This window comes from Bos indicus x Bos taurus, chromosome 8 (assembly GCF_003369695.1).
Source record: "Bos indicus x Bos taurus breed Angus x Brahman F1 hybrid chromosome 8, Bos_hybrid_MaternalHap_v2.0, whole genome shotgun sequence".
In the NCBI taxonomy this organism is placed as follows: Eukaryota; Metazoa; Chordata; class Mammalia; order Artiodactyla; family Bovidae; genus Bos; species Bos indicus x Bos taurus.
This window is the reverse complement of record NC_040083.1, coordinates 75,815,170-75,834,047: the sequence shown is the minus strand read 5'-3', so window position 1 is coordinate 75,834,047 and position 18,878 is coordinate 75,815,170. Positions and strand designations below refer to the sequence as shown.

Here is an 18,878-nt window from a genome sequence, read left to right as displayed (position 1 = left end):
TGTGTCCTTTTGCCTGTCTCCCCCAGCCCACAGCTCTAGGGGAACAGGAAGCACAGTGTTATCATCTCTGGACCCACAGTGCCTAGCACAGGGCCAGCCACAGAGCGGGCACCCGGTGATTGTTCAAAGAAGGCAACAAAATATATCAACAAAAGGGAACTAGTTCTCAGTCTTCTTTCCAACCAAGGGTGCCCCAGTAGAAAATGACCCTCTCATCCACCACGGTCAAGGACAAGCCCGGGCACAGCCCCAGCCTCTCTCCCAATGTCCCACACTTTGATGTTTGGGGACTTACACCAAATCCTCAAAAATGGCTCAGAACAAAAAAGGATTAGAGTGGTCAGAGGCGTGAGCCTTGATCACATCAGAAATCCCTAAGCTCAGACTGTCTTTGAAAAGACTTCATTTCAGAGAGATTAATTGGTAACACTTCTGTTTTCACTTCTCCTTCACAAATACACTTTCCCAAAGGGAAAAGTGTATGCAATTAAAAAAAAATCAAAGTTCAATGCATTTTTATGTGCCTGTGTTCTTATAAATGAAAAAGGTTCACCAAGGCCAATTTCTCCATGGATATTAATCATGTTTGCAGCCCTTCAGTGGGCTGCTTGCAGAGGCTGGGTTTCAGGAAGCCAAGCTGTGTGAGTGACAAATTCATTCACAGCTGCCGTGTACTTTTGACAGCTCTGAAAAGCACTCAAGGTCGTTTTCCAGCCTGAATGATAACAAGGGGGCTTGTTTAGGCGGCTGGTCTTGGCAGCCCTGGTTTCTCTGTCCCATGGGTGAGCAATGAGCATCAAGTCACGGAGAAGAGCCCTGGGCTGTCAGCAGAGGAGATCAGCCAGCAGTGGGGAACTGCCAACTCCGGGGAGGCAGCCGCTCCAAATAAATGCACAACCTCTCAGGGAAATACAAGCCACTTGGGAATGTGCTGTTCATGCCATGGGAAGGATTCCGTTTCCCTGGCTCTGTCAAAGACGCCAGAATTTCCCAGGCCCCCAGGATTTAAGCATTTCTGAATCAATCCCTTGCTTCACCACATCACTAATTAATGACTCGCATAGACCTATTGAGTGTTTATTTGAAATGTCTCTTCCAGATCAGTTACTCTGTGGTCTCGCGCTGAAGTGCTTAGGCTCTGGGTCCGGGGGACCTGTCTTCGAGTCCCGACTGTGTCCCTCATACCTCAGGCTAGCTGTGGTTTGGAACAAGTGGCAACCTTTCAGCCTGAATGTCTCATCCTTAAAATGGAGGTCGTAGTGGTATTCACCTGACAGGGTGGCTGTCAGGATGAAATAAAATAATGCGTGTAAATGGCACAGCCCAACACCTGGTAGAGAGGCTATTCTCAGGGAGGGCTGCTGCTTGTTTTTCACTATTATAACTGCTCCTTTTTCTCCACTGCTGAAGATGCATTCTCAGTAAGGTGTAGAAAGGCCCACTCGACCCACACCTGAACCTCATCCTCGCCTCTGCCCCATCTTCCGCCTCGTCATACCCTCCCACCTCCTCAGCCCTGCTGTCCTCAGGCTCTGTTCCTGACTAGCGGAAGCTTTGAACTCTGCAGAGAAAGCTCTGGTTCCCTGTGCAATATTCAAGGCCCTTTCTTAACTGGCTCCAACCATCTCTCCAGCCTGAATTCTCCCCGCTTTCCAAGAGAGCCCCCGTCAGGGACAATGAGCCTGCTGTCCCTCGTCTCCAGAGTCCTTTCCATTCATTTTCACTACTGAGTGAGTCACTGCTTGTGCTGTCCCCTGCCCAAACATCTGCCCTCCGCTAATCTCCCACTCAGATGCCGCTTATCCCTTGGCATCCAGCTCAGCCCTCCCTAAAGCCTTCCATGACCGTGGCCACTGCTCACTTCCTCCTCCTCTGTTCTCGAGGAGACCAGAGCAGTCTCTGTCTGCAGTCTAGCACTTAGATTGTCCCTAAGCTGGGCAGAGCAGAGAACAGAACACGGAATTAGGAGGCTTAAGACCCAGGTTTGGGTGCCCTTGGCCTTGGCTTCCTCGTGTGTGGAGAAGGGATAAAATCTCTGCTCCACTGCCTCCCACGATTGCGGGGAAGATGACATTAAATAACTAGCGTGCTGGTGTCTTTATGCACCATTGTCAGATCACATCACCACACCCATTTTTTCTTATGCCATGGTTCCTGTTTGAACTGTGTAAGTCTTATTTCCCTTGTGACATACAGAGGAGGTCCTCTTGCCCCTGTAGGACCCAGCATGGGACACTCAAATACTCACTTTGTATGAGCGATTTTTAATAAAGTAATAATAGCAGTTGCTGGCACTTTAAATCTTACCCTGAGCAACATCATCATATGTGTTTTGGTTGACCATCCGCTCCACGATTTTAGCTGCTTGGGTCACTTTGGTGATGTCATCACTCTGTGGAGATACAGGGGCCACCGGTCCTCATAAGCCACCATTCTGGAAGGTCTCGCCCTGAGCTATAGCCCTGACTTGCAATCGGTTCAGCAAAGCCTCTCTGACCCCACCCACCCCAGATAGCTCTGTAAAGGTTTTCCTCACCACCCTCTTCCAGGAATGCCCAGCTCACAAGTGGCATGAGGAGTCTGCACTGCCATAGTTGGCCCCTAGGTAAAGCTTGCCTCCTGCTCTTTCATCCTGAGTTTATTCTGGAGATGGCTCATCTCTAAACACAAGACAGGGCCCTGAGGAGAGCCCAGAAGGGGTACTGGAGGGGAGAGCAGACAGGGCCGGGAGGAGGCTTCTCTGGTGGGGACAGAGGTTTCAGCAGCCTCAGCAACAACAAGGACTCCGTTAAAGGTCCCAGAAATCTTGTGGTCCAACTTATTCAGTCAAAAGTTGAGGGGTATATAAAATAGATAGCCAATGGAAATTTGCTGTATGACTCAGGGAATTGGAACTGGGGCTCTGTAACAATCTAGAGGGGTAGGAAAGGGTGGAAAGTGGGAGGGAGGTTCAAGAGGGAGGGGCGTGTATACACCTATGGCTAATTCATGTTGATGTATGGCAGAAATCAAACCAATATTGTAAAGTAATTATCCTTCAATTAAAAACAAATTTAAAAAAAAGTTGAGGGGAAGGTCCAGGGAGGGGAAAGAGACATGCCTCTACTATAAGGAGTATGAGACAGAACTGACTTCTAACTCAAGGCCCTGCCCATGGCCAAAGACAAAGCAGGAAGTTTCATATCAGGGAAAAATGACTCAATTTGAACAAAAAACACGTTCATTATCATGTGAAATTCCATAAATCCTCAATGGAACACCACTACAGCAGGCTGAGAGAGGAGCGAAGAGTTTGGGGCTGGCAAGACAGGCCCACCATGTCTAGGGCAGGTGGCTGGAATGAACCATGGAGTGGACAGCCCTCCAAGGGGGCCCAGAGGGCCACGGCTCTCTGGGACACGCTTTTCCAGGACTGCCAGCATTGCACAGAGGTTAAGAGAATGGGTTCTGGGGCCACCCAGGTCTGCATTCCCCACCCCACCCCCGCACAGATTAGGAGCCCAATGGCAACCTTAGGTACATGAAGGTCTCTGTGACTTAGAGTACTCCTGCCATAGAGGGATGGATGATGCCTTCTGAGTCATAGGGTCATTGTAGGACCCTAATACTTGTAGGACGTGTAATAATCGCCGTGGTGTTATTCACCCAGGACCCAGTGGTAACAGTGATGGTGGTGTCAGAGGGAACATGCAGCCTGGTGTGGTGGGGACTGACAAAGTCACACATGGGGGCTGCCCTTTGAGACTCTTTCATCAGTTTTCAAAACTGACTCCAGAACACTCACCAAGGACATTCACTGGAGTCTTATAAGCCTCAGAGCTCACCTGGAACCAGCTACTCCCCCTACCCTCTGACCCAAAGCAAGAATCTGTCCCCCTCAGCAGCTTCCTGGCAAGTGTTTCTCCCCATGCCAGGTGGTATTTTGTGTGGTCAGATAGCCTGTTAACTGAAACCTACTTCCCTGAGTTCTATGGTCCCCATGGTTATCCCCATGGTCCTAACTCTGTCCTCCAGCCACAGAAAGGTGTGTGTGCTGGGGGACAGCTCCTCTGGTGTGGGAGGACAGTACCTCTTTCCTCAAGTCAGTACTCCTTCAGGTGGCCCCGCCCAGCTCCATCAGCTTTGGTGGCCTCTTAACAATCAACACCTATCAACCAGGATCAAGCAAGGACTATCTTGGGGGCTGTGCATACATCATCTTGGGTTCTCAAGACAAGCTTGCAAATCAGGTATCATTAGGCTGTTTCCTTGGGTTGGTAAAGAATCCACCTGCCAATGCAGGAGATACAGGTTTGACCCCTGGGTCAAGAAGATGCCCTGGAGAAGGAAATCGCAATCCTCTCCAGTACTCTTGCCTGAAAAATCCCATGGACAGAGGAGCCTGGTGGGCTACAATCCATGGAGTTGCAAAGAGTCAGACACGACTTAGCAACTAAATCACCACCACAGATGAGAGAACAAGTTTTTAAAATTTTCAGCTCGGTGACAAAGTCAGGATGTAAACTCAAATCTATGGACTCCAGGGCCCATGCTCTGAGCCCCACACAAAGAGCCATCCCTCCCAGCCTGGTCCTGGGAGACTCAGGGCTCCAGATGTGCTCTGAGGAGAGAGTGTGGTTTGGAAAACTATGCTACTGGAGCAGATGTGGCTTTTTATTGGTTCTGACTGAACTTGTGGCCTCTGAGCCCTTTCCCCCATTCCTGTCCTAATTGTTCAGATCAGAAAAGCTTGCATTCATTTCTGTACATTCACCCAAATCATTAATGAGACAGAAACCTGAGATCTAAAACTGCAGACCCTATCATGAAGTTACTCTGCTTTCTCCTCTCCCATACTTTTGAGTTTTATACCAACCTAATCAGATCCAGGTCTCAGAGAAAGGGGTATGACTTTGTTCACATGCTGAGCCTCAGCAAAGGGGAAGGCAACTCTTACCTCCACTCTGGTCTACAGAGAGCCTGTCCTAGTACTTAGGATCCACAGTTAGAAATCAGTTCCCTTGGGGGAAGGCTGAATAGAATACTAAAGTATTATTTTTAATTTATTTATTTTTATTTGCAGGATAATTGCTTTATAATAATGTGTCGGTTTCTGCCATACATCAACATGAATCAGCCATAGGTGTATATATGTCCCCTCCTTGAACCTCCCTCCCACTCATGGAAGCATATACACTACATATATTAAATAGATAGCCAGTGGGAATTTGCTGTATGACTCAGGAAACTCAAACTTGTGCTCTGCGACAACCTGGAATACTAAAGTGTTAACTGGCTATGTTATACCCCCAGTATCCTGCTTTACTGCATTTCTTGGTCCAGAGGGCTGGAATCTGCCTACATCACAGCTTTTCGTGTTAACCAAGCTAGAAGAACCTGGTGTGGTCCTGCATCCCTGAGGGTGTTAGACACCAATTCTGGTAGGGTTGAGACCTAAGGACAATTTTCAGCCTTAGTCAAAGGGATCTTTCTTTTACTTCATGGGTCCTGGTGACTGCAGTTAAGGTTTCTTTAACCATGCTCCCAGTATAGAGCCAAACCCTGATGAATCTTCAAGTGAATCTTGATCCAGGCCAGTAGCCCCCCTGAAGCCCCTAAACTCTAGAGAACAGTGCAGGGCAAGTTAAGGGTCTGGACAAGACAAATGCAGGGCCAGGACTTAGCTTTCACCTCAGGGTTCCAATACCAGCACAGTCATGATCACCAAGTGCTTGCTCTGATTACATGAAACTCAACTGTACAGCTCCTATTTAGTCAGGGCCTGGAACCCTCAAACCTCCCCTAAAATGTGACTTTATCCTGGGCGTGGAATTGAGTGGAAGTGGGCATACTTCAGAGAAAGGGAGTATGATCTGGTTTAGATTCCAGGGTGGAGCAGAACTACTTCCCTGAGAGCTGTTGGGAGCTCTCCAAGGTGCTGAACATGACCTTAGCTTTCTGTGGAACTTGTCCTTCCTGCCCAATTGCAGATCAGACTCATCCTGATCTTCATACTGGGACCCTGGCTCCTGACCCAGCTCTCTCTCTATTGAAGGGATACACATGGCCCCTCAGCATCTCCCTGTGGTGACCATCCCTGCAGTGACTTTTCACTGTAACTTCCATGATGAACCCCAACCTATGCTGGCTACACACACAGTGAGCTCCCAACCATGACCTCTACTATGACTCCTGCATAGCTCTTCATTGCAAATTCAACCCAGGGTGGTCACTCATTGGCCTGGGCTCTCTGGTACCTGTGATTAGCTCTGACTTGCCTCCTGGACCTGAAGAATTGAGTGCAAGTAAACCCAAGGACTGAAGCCCAAAAAGCAAATCTCCCTCTCAAACCTCATGAGCTTTTGCCCAAGGAGGTGGAGCCTTATCCTCACATGCCACTCTGTCCTGGGAAGCCTCCCCAGCTCTCCCAAGGTGCATATCAGGCAATGGCACCCCACTCCAGTACTTTTGCCTGGAGAATCCCATGGATGGAGGAGCCTGGTAGGCTGCAGTCCATGGGGTCGCTAAGAGTTGGACACGACTGAGCAACTTCGCTTTCACTTTTCACTTTTCACTTTCATGCATTGGAGAAGGAAATGGCAACCCACTCCAGTGTTCTTGCCTGGGGAATCCCAGGGACGGGGGAGCCTGGTGGCTGCCGTCTATGGGGTCACACAGAGTCGGACATGACTGAAGTGACTTAGCATAGCATAGCATAGCATGTCTCCCGCTGTCCCCTAGCCCGACAATTCTGAATTCCTGCTAGCCTCCAGACCTATAAGAAATTGTTGGGGGGGGGAGGGGGAGGAATGTGTGGAATGCCAGAGGCAGTTATAGCTCTCCTCACACTTTCCTACAAGGAAAGGGCTGTTCATAAGTATCACTAGCATGCCCCCTGCCCTTAAGTGTCTGTGAAGTCCTACCAGACAGCCAGGCTTCTTTCTACCCAGGAGCCAAGAGCCCACTTAGTCATTCTCTGTGACAGAGCCATGGGAGCCCTCGCCAAACCTGGGACTCCATAGATGTCATCTTCCTCATGGCCATTTTCCCCATCTTTTTAGCCACTGGCGTCTTTGTCTTCTCCTTCTCTTTAGTCTTTTCCTGCTTCTCGAGCTCTTCCATGTAGGCATCATAGATCTCCCACTAGGCAAAGGCAAGATGAGAAGGATCATCTCAGGGCACAATCTTCACCTGGCCAGCTCTTCAGCCTTTAGGGCTTGAGGAGGTGATCCTAAACCCAGTCACGCTTCCCCCCCCGCCCCCGGAGCCATGCTGGTTCTGCAGCTCTGTGGCAAGCCGCGGAGTCTGGGTTCTGATCCGCAGGATGGGGTTTGTTAAAGTTGTCAAGAACAAGGCCTACTTCAAGAGATACCAAGTGAAATTCAGAAGAAGGCAAGAGGGGAAAACTGACTACTATGCTCGGAAACGATTGGTAATCCAAGATAAAAATAAGTACAACACACCTAAATACAGAATGATTATTTGTGTAACGAACAGAGGTATCATTTGTCAGATTGCTTAGGCCCGTATAGAAGGAGATATGATAGTTTGTGCAGCTTATGCTCACGAACTCCCAAAATATGGTGTGAAGGTTGGCCTGACAAATTATGCTGCGGCATATTGTACTGGCCTGCTGCTGGCCTGCAGGCTTCTTAATAGGTTTGGTATGGACAAAATTTATGAAGGGCAAGTCGAGGTGACTGGAGATGAATACAATGTGGAAAGCATCGATGGTCAACCTGGTGCCTTCACCTGTTACCTGGATGCAGGACTTGCCAGAACTACTACCGGGAATAAAGTTTTTGGGGCCCTAAAGGGAGCTGTCGATGGAGGCTTGTCTATCCCTCACAGTACCAAACGGTTCCCTGGTTATGATTCAGAAAGCAAAGAATTCAGTGCTGAGGTACACCGAAAGCACATCATGGGGCAAAATGTTGCAGATTACATGCGCTACCTGACTGAAGATGAAGATGCTTACAAGAAACAATTCTCTCAGTACATAAAGAACAACGTAACTCCAGACATGGAGGAGATGTATAAGAAAGCTCATGCTGCAATAAGAGAGAATCCAGTGTATGAGAAGAAGCCTAAGAAAGAAGTTAAAAAGAAGAGGTGGAACCGTCCCAAAATGTCACTTGCCCAGGAGAATGATCGGGTAGCTCAGAAGAAGGCAAGCTTCCTTAGAGCTCAGGAACGAGCTGCTGAGAGTTAAACCAAACCACAATTTTCTATCAAGATTTTTCAGATAAGACAATAATAAACTTATTGAACAAAAAAAATAAAATAAAAAATAAACCCAGTCACATGCCTTCATAGCAACCTCTACTTGGCCCACTGCAATTATGCATTTAGTGACACTCACTGCTAATGGTCAGCTCTAGGACAGGAATGAAGGGACTCTCAGGGCACCCCTGAAAGCTGGTCTTTCCACCCTGCAATCCAGGGGCTTGGTTATCAGCTGGAGATCAGTATCGTTCCAGCCTACCACCTCTGCCTGGCAGAACAAATGGGCAGTGATCAGTTAGATTACCTTTTTCTTAGTGATTTATGAGACTCTGAACTAGGTAATTTAAAAAATGACCCCCTACTATAGAGATGGGATAAACAGGCTGTCTACAGCCCTGATCATACCTTCTCAGCATAAAGAGATAAACAAAAGTAAGGGAATTCCTGCTAACTGGATCTGACAGCAAGAGAAGCCCAAGGATAGTAGCAGAGGAAGCCGCATGGATCAGGGGCTGGGCAAATGCCCCAGGTAGCTCTGTGCGCTCCCCAGAGCTGAGTAGTCACTGCCACCTGCAGGCCAGAGAGGCAATCCGCCCTTTAATAATTCCCCCAGGGGCCGGTCCTGCGCACTGCACTGTACTTCTGTTATCTCACTCAGAGCCCTCCAGCAACCCTGTGAAGCTGCTTGTCATCCTCATTTGATAAATAAAGAAACTGAGGCATGAAGAGTGACATGGTTTGCCTAGGATCTTACAGTGTGAGCAGCAGAGTTGGGGACTGAGCTCAGGTTATCTAGCACCATATCCTGCCCAAATCAGTGTGGTTATCCCATGGGACTTGAGGGGGAAGGAGGGTCTGCAGGAACACTGAAGGCTGCTGGAAGGGCAGGGTCAGACTGCTAACACTGCGGAGTCAGCTGTGAGGTGCCACGGGCTGCAGAGAGTCCTGGGGAATGTACATTCTCCCCAGTCTTGGAGGAACTTCTAGAAACCACACCTGTGCCCACCTTGAACAGTCTTATCCTGGGCTGTTTCTAAGCCCTCTGAGTAGAGACCTACTGTCTCATGCGCCTGGAGTTCAGAGACTGGACAAGGAGCCAGGAAGTGGGTGGACGAGGAGGGCAGACTTGCAGAGGAATCTATGACCACACCAGTCTCCCTTGTTGTTGAGGGAGCAAAACAAGGATATGGATGGGGGTGGGGTGGGGAGTGATGGCTTTTAGACTGGCCCAGGGTCTCACCTGGTTGGCTGTGGCTGAAAAGTTTGTCCTAGGAGGAGGCTCCATCTGACATTCTCGGTCCTAGAGAACAATGACAACAGGTGACCCACAGAAAGCCCTTAACTCCTCTTTCCCCAGTGGTATAGCCACGTGAGAAGCATTTGCTTGGAGCTGAGGGAGGGGTGGGACACAGCACTGGGGAAGTAAAGGGTGGCCTGGGCAAAGGACAAACTGATGCAGTGAAAGCCTAGACTTTTTATGCAAGCCTCCTTCAGAAGAAGCCTAAACTAGAAAGTAGGGCCACTGAAGCCCGACTGTGACAGTTTTAATCAAGAAGAACTCCAAGTGGGGGATGGACAGATCTACAAGAAGTCAGGCCTTGGCCAGCCTCCAGATGCTCCGGTCAACCTCTGGCAAGCCATTGGGCCAACCTTCCTCACCTCAAGACGATTTCTTCCATATGCTGGGGTCTCTAGCTTCACCAGGCGAGTGCACCTCCCCCCGCCCCCCGGCCCCATCATGTCTCACCCAGATTACTCAGTGTCAGCACAGGGACTACAGAGGGTGGTTAGGAGCTGCCAAAAACCCACCCTGCAAATATTTTCTCCCATCCAGTAGGTTGTCTTTTCGTTTCATCAATGGCTTTCTTTGCTGTGCAAAAACTTTTAAGTTTACCTAGGTCCCATTTGTTTCTTTTTGCTTTTATTTCTTTTGTAAATATCTGCCCTCCTCCCAAATTGACTTGTGTAGAACGCTGCCTTACATATGTGAGTCTCTCACCTGAAACCCTGACAGGTGCTTTCAGCCCATACTCAGGTTCCTCCATATTTATGAGCCAGGGAAATACCAGCCAGTCTATCAAAGAGACCATCAACTTCAGTCAAACTGGCTCCTAGTCTTATCTCCCCGGCACACTCTCATCTCCTCTACCTTCCCCAAACTCTGACCTCAGCTTTGAGGCCCAATTCATGTTTCAGTCTCTTGATAGAGGAATCCAGCTTCCTTGTTACTCCCTCTGAACTCCTGCCTGGATGACTCACAAGGACATGAACACATGCTCCCAGCTCTCCTTAGAGAGCGAAACGGTTCCATCTGCCCCATCACCTGCCAGGCTGAGGACTGCAGGGGTTGGGGTCAGGCCTGCTTCTTCCCGACTATGGACAGTGTGGAGCTTAGAGGCAAAGGGGCTGGGTGGGGGGTTGCTTTACCCGGAGAGGGTTATTGAAGGTTTGTGAGGCCCTCTCACTGAAGTTGAACTTGTTGGTGAGCTTTCGCTCCTTGGGCTGCTTAGGAGTCATCAGTTCTTCTTCAGCCATTTTCTCAGATGCCTGGGAGGAAAAGAACAGGCCCACAGGACCAGGACTGAGCTGTGAGAAGAAGGTGGTGTGGGGTGGGAAGTGGGGAGAAGTCATGTCCTGGGGTAGGATGGGAATGTGAGGGAAGGATGATGCCAGAGGTCTTGGCACTGTGGCCTCTTCACTTCTCACCTTCAGTCCCCACCCCCCGAGTGTCCTTAAAGCCTCCTGCTAAAGCTGGAGCCGTAAGGGGTGGGAGAGTGCATGCTCAGTCGTGTCTGACTCTTTGTGACCCCATGGACCGAAGCCTGCCAGGCTCCTCTGTCCATGGGATTTTCCAGGCAAAATACTGGAGTAGGTTGCCATTTCCTCCTCCAGGGAAGGGGTAGGATGGACAGCAATATTATACTGAACCTCAACTATAGGCACATCTGTTTGACTCCCAGCTTCAACTTCCTTGGGCTCTTCTTCTTCTTCCAGGATTTCTGTTTCTGAAATCACCACCTTGGCGGACTCCTGAGAACCTTGGTGGGATACTGCTGTTGAGCCCAAAGTCCCACACACTCCCCTATCCCCTGGCAGGGCAAGGCCTTCTTGGTTTCTGTCTTTCAGACCTCGCCTGCCCCAGGGTTCTCCCAGACCTCTCCAGGAGAGCCAGCTGTTCGACTTTATGAAAGGAGAGGCTCTGCAGTGTTCTGGCTTAGCCACCTCCTCCCTACAGTGACCAGAGAAAGGGGACTGGGCTTTGCAGCCTCAGGTTGACCCGGGGGCTTACTGGCTGCTAACTCATCACGGTAGTGCTGCCGCCGCCCTTCATCCGAGTCTTTGGGGATCAGGTTCCCGACCTGGGTGAAGTGAACTGCCAGCTGGTCCACAAAGCCAATGAGCTTGTATGTGCCTTCCTGGGAAGAAAGGGGCTGCATCAGACCAGGGATCCCCAAAGGGCTGGCATCTAAATACAGTCTGCCTTCACTTGAAAGGCCTGAGACGGTCCATCTGTTAACAGAATTATCACTTACTAAATCCTCAATTAACCTGAAGTTTTCACTGCATTCCAGTTTCAAGAAGAGAAAACAAATGAAGTTGTGGTTGTTTTTAAGTTCTCGTTAAGACTTTTTTTACTTTTCTTTTTAAATTTTATTGAAGTATAGCTGTTGTATTGGGTTGGCCAATAAGTTTGCTTGGATTTTTCATAACACCTCACAGAAAAATCCTAACAAACTTTTGGCCAACCCATACAATATTATATAAGTTGCTCCTGCTGCTGCTAAGTTGCTTCAGTCGTTTCTGACTCTGTGCGACCCCATAGATGGCAGCCCACCAGGCTCCCCTGTCTCTGGGATTCTCCAAGCAAGAACACTGGAGTGGATTGCCATTGCCTTCTCCAATGCGTGAAAGTGAAAAGTGAAAGTGAAGTCACTCAGTTGTGTCCGACTCTTCTCGACCCCATAGACTGCAGCCCACCAGGCTCCTCCGTCCATGGGATTTTCCAGGCAAGAGTACTACAGGTGTGCAATATAATGATTCACAATTTTAAAGGTTATATTCTAATTTTTGTTGTTGTCTGATAATAGTTATTATAAAATACTTGCTATATTCCTGTGTTGTACAGCATATCCTTGTAGCTTATTTTATATTTAGTACCTAATAGTTTGTACCTCTTGGAGAAGGCAATGGCAACCCACTCCAGTACTCTTGCCTGGAAAATCCCATGGACGGAGGAGCCTGGTGGGCTGCAGTCCATGGGGTCGCTAAGAGTTGGACACAACTGAGCGACTTCACTTTCACTTTTCACTTTCATGCATTGGAGAAGGAAATGGCAACCCACTCCAGTGTTCTTGCCTGGAGAATCCTAGGGATGGGGGAGCCTGGTGGGCTGCTGTCTATGGGGTTGCACAGAGTCAGACACGACTGAAACGACTTAGCAGCAGCAGCAGCAGTTTGTACCTCTTATACCCCTGCTCCTATACTACCCTCCCGCCTTCCCTCTCCCCACTAGACACTACTAGATTTGTTCTCTATATCTGTGAGTTCGCTTCTTTTTGTTAATTTGTTAGTTCATCGTGTTTTTTAGATTCCACATATAAGTGATATCATACAGTATTTGTCTTTCTCTGAGTTATTTCACTTAGCATAATACCCTCCAAATCCATCCATGTTGCTGCTAATGGCAAAATTTTACTTTTATGAGTAGTTCTCCATTGTGTATATATATACACCACATCTTTATCCATTCATCTGTTGATGGATGCATAGATTACTTTCATATCTTGGTAATTATAAATAGTGCTGCTATGAACATTGGGGCATATGTATCTTTTTGAAGTAGTGTTTTTGTTTTTCCCAGAGTGGAACTGCAGGGTCGCATAGTAGTTCTATTTTTAATTTTTTTCAGAAACCTCTGTGTTGTTTTCCACAGTGTCTGCATCAATTTACATTCCCATCAACCATGTACGCATCCTCACCGGCATTTGTTATCTGTGGTCTTTTGATGATAGCCTTTCTGACAGGTGTGAGGTGATACCTCACTGTGGTATAGATCTGCATTGCCCTGAAGATGAGTGATGGTGAGTACCCTTTCATGTGCATGCTGGCCATCTGTATGTCCTCTTTGGAAAGATGTCTAATCAGGTCTTCTGCCCATCAGTTTGGGTTTTTTTTTTTTTATGTTGAGTTATATGAACTGTTTGTATATTTTGAATGTTAACTCCTTATCATTTGCAAATATTTTCTCCCATTTAGTAGGTTGTCTTTTTGTTTTATCAACAGTTATCTTTGCTGTGCAAAGGTAATCATTTAATTAGGTAACCGTTTAATTAGGTCCCATTTGTTTCTTTTTGCTTTTATTTCCTTTGCTTTAAGAAATAGATCCAAAACATGTTGCTACAGTTTATGTCAGAGTGTTCTGCCTATGCTTTCCTCTAGGAGTTTTATAGTTTCCAATCTTACATTTAGGTCTTTAATCCGTTTTAAGTTTATTTTTGTATATGGTGTTTGAGAATGGTCTAATTTCATTATTTTACATGTGCTGTCAAAGACATATTTTAAAATACATTCTTCCAACTCTGAGTGGCTCTGAATTGACCTGTCACTGACTCCTTCATCCATGTCAAGAGATTCTATCTTGCCTGCCTTACCAGAACTCAGAGAGGTCACACATAGTCATCAAACACACCTGACCTGGCCTTTTCTCCACTCTATTTAGTGGATGCCAGGGCTGGATAGATCCTCAGAGATACCAAGTCCCCCATCCCTTAAGAGGATCACAAAAATCTAGAAAAGATTGGGGCTTGCTTGGCACTCGTCAAGTCACATGGCAAACGAGAAACATGGCTACTATTAAAGCACAAGAAACCTTGTTCATTCCTTCACCAACAAATAATTTTTGAATAGACACAATGTGCCAAGTATTTTCTAGGTTCTAGAGATACAAAGCTTAGCAAAAGCAGATATGATCCCTGCTTTTATAAAGCTTATAGTCTGGTTCCTCTAGGCTACCTCCTTAGTGATCAGCATCCTAGCCCTAAAGTTTGAGAGCAGGGGTTCATTCCTTTTTTTATTTTATTTTATTCATTTTTGGCTGTGCTGGGTCTTCGTTCCTGCGTGGGGGCTTTCTCTAGTTGTGGCAAGCAGGGGCTATTCTCTAGTTCATGGGTTTCTCATGTGGTGCATGGATGTCTTCTCTTACTGTGGAGCAGGGGCTGTAGGATCATGGGCTTCGGTAGTTGTGGCTCGTGGGCTCTAGAGCATGGGCTCAGTACTTATGTCACATGGGCTTAGTTACTCTGAGGTACATGCGATCGTCCCGGAATTGAATTTGTGTCTCCTGCATTGGCAGGCAGATTCTTAACCACTGGACCATGAGGGAAGTCCCCAGCCCTTTTCAAGTCATACAGAAAAGTATTACCTTTGTATGGCACACTGAGATAAACTCACCACAGAGGAAACCAGCCCATGGGCTAGTACCAGGCCCACCTGTCCCTGGAGAACAGAAAGAATCACTATTTCTGCACACAGAATGGGACACTCTGCCTTTAAAAGTCACCATAAAGCTCTTCCTCTCTCAGTAACACAGATGGATGGGGAGATGGGACAGTGTAGTACTTAAGAGCATGGTCTGTGGATGTGGGCAGAATTGGATCCAAATCTTGATTCTGCTCCCTATTACCTGCATGATCTTAGGCTTAGCCACTCTAAGCCTTAATTTCTTCATCTGTAAAATGAGAATGAGTAGTTTGCAGGCTAGTTAAGTACTGAAAATAATGAAAGCAATCTATCAGGCACTCAAAACAGAGAGCCTGACGCATAATAAGTGCTCAGTAAAAATACTAGCTATTATTTTGACAATGGAAATGTCCATGAGAATAAATTATCCATATAGTTGTCATTTGAGATGTCACCTTCATCCTGTCCCCAGTAGTGACTAGGACCTTCCTCTTCAATTAGGGATGGAATTCAGATTCCATTGCTTCTGTGCAAGGAGGAGAGGCATGCTTAGATCTGAACACTCTGCCTCTCCAGGCCAGCACTTCAAGGGAAAGTAATAGCTTTGGAGACCTAAAGCTCTTAGATCTCAGGGAAGGACTTGGAGGCCAGCTCTGTGGGAGGAATGCCAGGCAGGCCTGGGAGGCTGTTGAAGGTTGGAGGAGGTGAGCCTGCTTGGGAGCCCACGGCTACCCAGCTGGCAGCTGACTCACGGGAATCTTTTCTAATAACTGGGCTTCCAAGAGGGCAAGAGAGGTACATTGACACCAATCCTCTGCCTGTAGCATGCCTCCCACTGAGTCCCAAAGAGATCCTCTTTCAGAGGTCAAAAGAACAGGAGCTCATAGAGTGCGCTGCACTCCAGCATAAGCTCAGGGACGTGAGGCAGCTTCTCTCTGCCACCTACCCCCTGCCCCTTAACGGGCTGCCTGAGGGACAACATGAGCACAACTCACGAGTGGGACCTCTCAAGAAATACACCTGAATTTGTCCCAACCTCTTTGTGGAGGCAGTGCCTACTCAATCTTGAATAAAAAGCAGTGTGCTCACAAAAAGATTCACAAAAACTGGTACATGAATGTTCATAGCAGCATTGTTCATAATACCTAAGAAGCAGAAACAATCCAAATGTCCATCAGTTGATGAATATTATTTGGCAATAAAAAGAAATAAAGCACCGGGACATATTACAGCATGGATGAACCTTGAAAACAGTAAGCTAAGTAAAAGAAGTCAGTGGCAAAAGATGACATATTTATTTGATTTCTCTTGTATGAAATGCCCAGAAGAGGCAAATCTCTAAAGCTGAAAAAGGGATTAGTGGTTGCCTAAGGCTGGAAGAAATGGAAAACTAGGGAGTGGCAACTAAGAGGTATGGGGTTTCTTTGGGGGAAAATGAAAACGTTCTAGAATTGCTTGTGGTGATGGTTGCATAATCTGTAAATATACAAAAAGCCATTGTATTGTACACTTTTAAATAGGTTATTCTATAGTATGTAAAAATTATATCTCAATAAAACTGTTTTTAAAAAAGAGAAAGAAACTGCTCATAGTGTGCTGTCTCCAAGGAAAAGGACAGGAGAAGGAGGTTTAGTTTCCATTGTATATTCATTGCTCTTTCCAATCTTTTGAAGCAAACAACAACAACAACAAATCTTTGGAAGCTAGTACCATGGGTTTCTAGAATTCTTTTATATATTCAAAACTCTGTATCTGTGCGTGTGTATGTATACACACCATTTTTTTAAAGAAGCGGTGTGATGTTGCTTTAGAGCCAATCAAACGAGTTCAAATTTTGCCTTGAATCCTGGCTATGTAACTTTTGTAATTTGTTTTCTCTATTTACCCTTTGTTTCCATAAAATGAAGACAAAAATTGTTCCTATAGCCAAAAAACCCTGAGGATTAATGAGCTATCCTCTGTAAAAGTTCTAATATAGGACCTGACACTGCCGCACTGGCTTCTGGAGACCCGGTGATTGATGTTAGTGACTAACACATCACATACATTGGAAGAGCACTTTTCCTACCAAATTATTCACTTCAGGATTCTTGAAAAGAGTGGCTCTGCAGGGCACTTAAGACGATGTAATTAGTGAGACTGAAGGAAGATTTGTAAAGAAATTTCAAAAATCTCTAGAAAACTCCATGTAAAATCTCAGGGTTTCAGCCAGCGAACTCACTTTAAAGGTGATTTCTGCAAGAACTGAGAGCCAGGACTTCCCTGGTGGTCTAATGGTTAAGAATGTGCCTGCCAATGCAGGGGACATAGGTTTGACCCCTTGTCCAGGAAGATCCCACATGCCCCACATGCTGTGGAGCAACTAAGGCAGTGAGCCACAACTACTGAGCCCGTGCGCCATAATTACTGAAGCCTTTGCCCTAGATCCTGTGCTCTGCAACAAAAGAAGCCACTGCAATGAGAAGCCCGCACACCACAACTAAAGAGTAGTTCTCCTTTGCTGCAACTAGAGAAAGCTTGCACGCAGCAACAAAGACCCGGCACAGCCAAAAATAAATTAAATTTTTTTAAAAAGAGCTGAGGAGCTTTTGCAACATAGCAAGTTACCAAGCCCAGGAGCACCCAGAGGCCTCTACCCCAGAGAGGATGACTTACTTTGAAGCTGTACCTGACGATGTTCTGGGGTGCATGCGGGTTGTTGGCCGTCAGAATCCGGGTGAACTCCTCCTTCAGCTCCTGAGGGAGAGAAACACCAAGAGGGTCAAATGTAGAGGCCCCCACCCCCTCTGAAGATACCCTGCGATGTAAGCAGACATCTGGCAACGTAGGTTCTGCACAGAGTCCATCTCCAAGCCTGGAGGCGGTGGAAGGGGTGGGAGGAAGATGCTGCTCACTTACCGCATCAGTCAAGTCCAGTTGGTCAGGGGGTTTAACTGTGGCTTTGGACTGCACCCATTCATCTGTCCCTTCCCCTACTTCAGTCCCTGAGTCTTCATCCTGGACAAAAACCTCACATGAGAAACAAGAGCCTTACCTGCTTAGAGAAGCAAGCAGCCCTGTAAGAAGCCCTTTCATTCACCATCCTCCCAGAAGCCAAGCGCTGCCCCAAGACATAGAACACAAAGCACACAACAGAGCGCTCACGCGAGGGTCCAAAGGAACTGCTCAGACCGGAGTTCTCATTGCCTGGAAGATCATGGCCCCCTCAGAACTGGGGGGCTGGGTTTAGCTGGAATACTGTGCTGGGTCTTTGGCCCCAGGAGCGAGACCAGAACCGGCTCCTTCTTACTGCTTCCCATGCAGCCTGGAAGCTAATAGCCAGGACCAGCTGTGCAAAGGCCTCCAGCCATTCTTTAAGCTACTTCAACTCTCATTCACATTTTACCTTCTAGTTTGCCACCTTAAGGTTATTGTTACAGTAAAACTCCCTGTACTTTGTAACTTGAAGCCTCATAGTCCTATCACAGCCTTGAAGCAAAAAAAAAAAAATAATAATAATAATAACTAGAAGTTTTCCCTTTCCCTGATAGACAGTTAAATACCTTGCCACAGTGGCCCATGACATATTAAAAAATATTCACCCTCACTAGCAATCAAAGACATGGAAAATAAAACAATGCAATTTTTTCATTATTAAACTGGTGAAGGGTGGTGACCGCTTTCCCATGAGAAAACACAGAGGCTCTCCTTCATCCCTGTCCAGAAGAGGAGACACGAGAAGAAGCACCTGGTGCAGAGCACCAGTTCCTACTTCATGGATGTGAAATGCCCAGGAATCTATAAAATCACCTCTGTCTTTAGCTAACACTCACAAACAACAGTTCCGTGTGTTGCTCTACTGTCCTCAGCCAGCCTACAGGAGGAACTGCAAAGCTTACAGAAGGATGCTCCTTCAGACAGAGACAGCCCTAGAAGCACCCTGAATCCAGAGGGATGGGAAACCATCCTAACCAGTACATTTTGAACACAAAAAACAAGCAAGCAAGCAAAACAAAATGAAACCAAAAAAACTGTTTAAAACTGAAACCAAAGAAAACCAAACAGACAAAACCAATATCCAGTGTTGGTGAGGCTGTGGGAAAATGGGCACTTGTAAATTAGTACAACCTTTCTAAAGAGCAATTTGGAAATATTGATCAAAAGCCTAATAAGTATTGAGTTGGCCAAAATATTTGTTTGGGCTTTTCCATAAGATGTTAAGGAAAAACTTGAAC

General features: G+C 46.9%; 1 protein-coding gene and 2 pseudogenes across 3 annotated transcripts in view; 2 read left to right on the top strand and 1 right to left on the bottom strand.

Moving 5' to 3' along the window:
• Positions 1 to 18,878, bottom strand: part of DNAI1 (dynein axonemal intermediate chain 1) — a 68,591-nt gene that overhangs the window by 26,551 nt on the left and 23,162 nt on the right. For both annotated transcript variants that reach the window (XM_027550040.1, XM_027550039.1), the window contains exons 3-10: positions 17,563 to 17,661; positions 17,320 to 17,400; positions 11,495 to 11,621; positions 11,134 to 11,243; positions 10,633 to 10,752; positions 9,446 to 9,505; positions 6,988 to 7,122; positions 2,308 to 2,392 (exon numbers count right to left, since the gene is read on the bottom strand). In XM_027550040.1, coding sequence (XP_027405841.1) covers positions 2,308 to 2,392; positions 6,988 to 7,122; positions 9,446 to 9,505; positions 10,633 to 10,752; positions 11,134 to 11,243; positions 11,495 to 11,621; positions 17,320 to 17,400; positions 17,563 to 17,661 — 817 coding nt within the window. The remainder of the gene's footprint in view (positions 1 to 2,307; positions 2,393 to 6,987; positions 7,123 to 9,445; positions 9,506 to 10,632; positions 10,753 to 11,133; positions 11,244 to 11,494; positions 11,622 to 17,319; positions 17,401 to 17,562; positions 17,662 to 18,878) is intronic.
• LOC113897367 lies at positions 7,222 to 8,230 on the top strand (annotated as a pseudogene). Its single transcript, XR_003512333.1, has one exon. The product of XR_003512333.1 is annotated as a 60S ribosomal protein L5 pseudogene (transcript).
• LOC113897861 lies at positions 18,419 to 18,576 on the top strand (annotated as a pseudogene).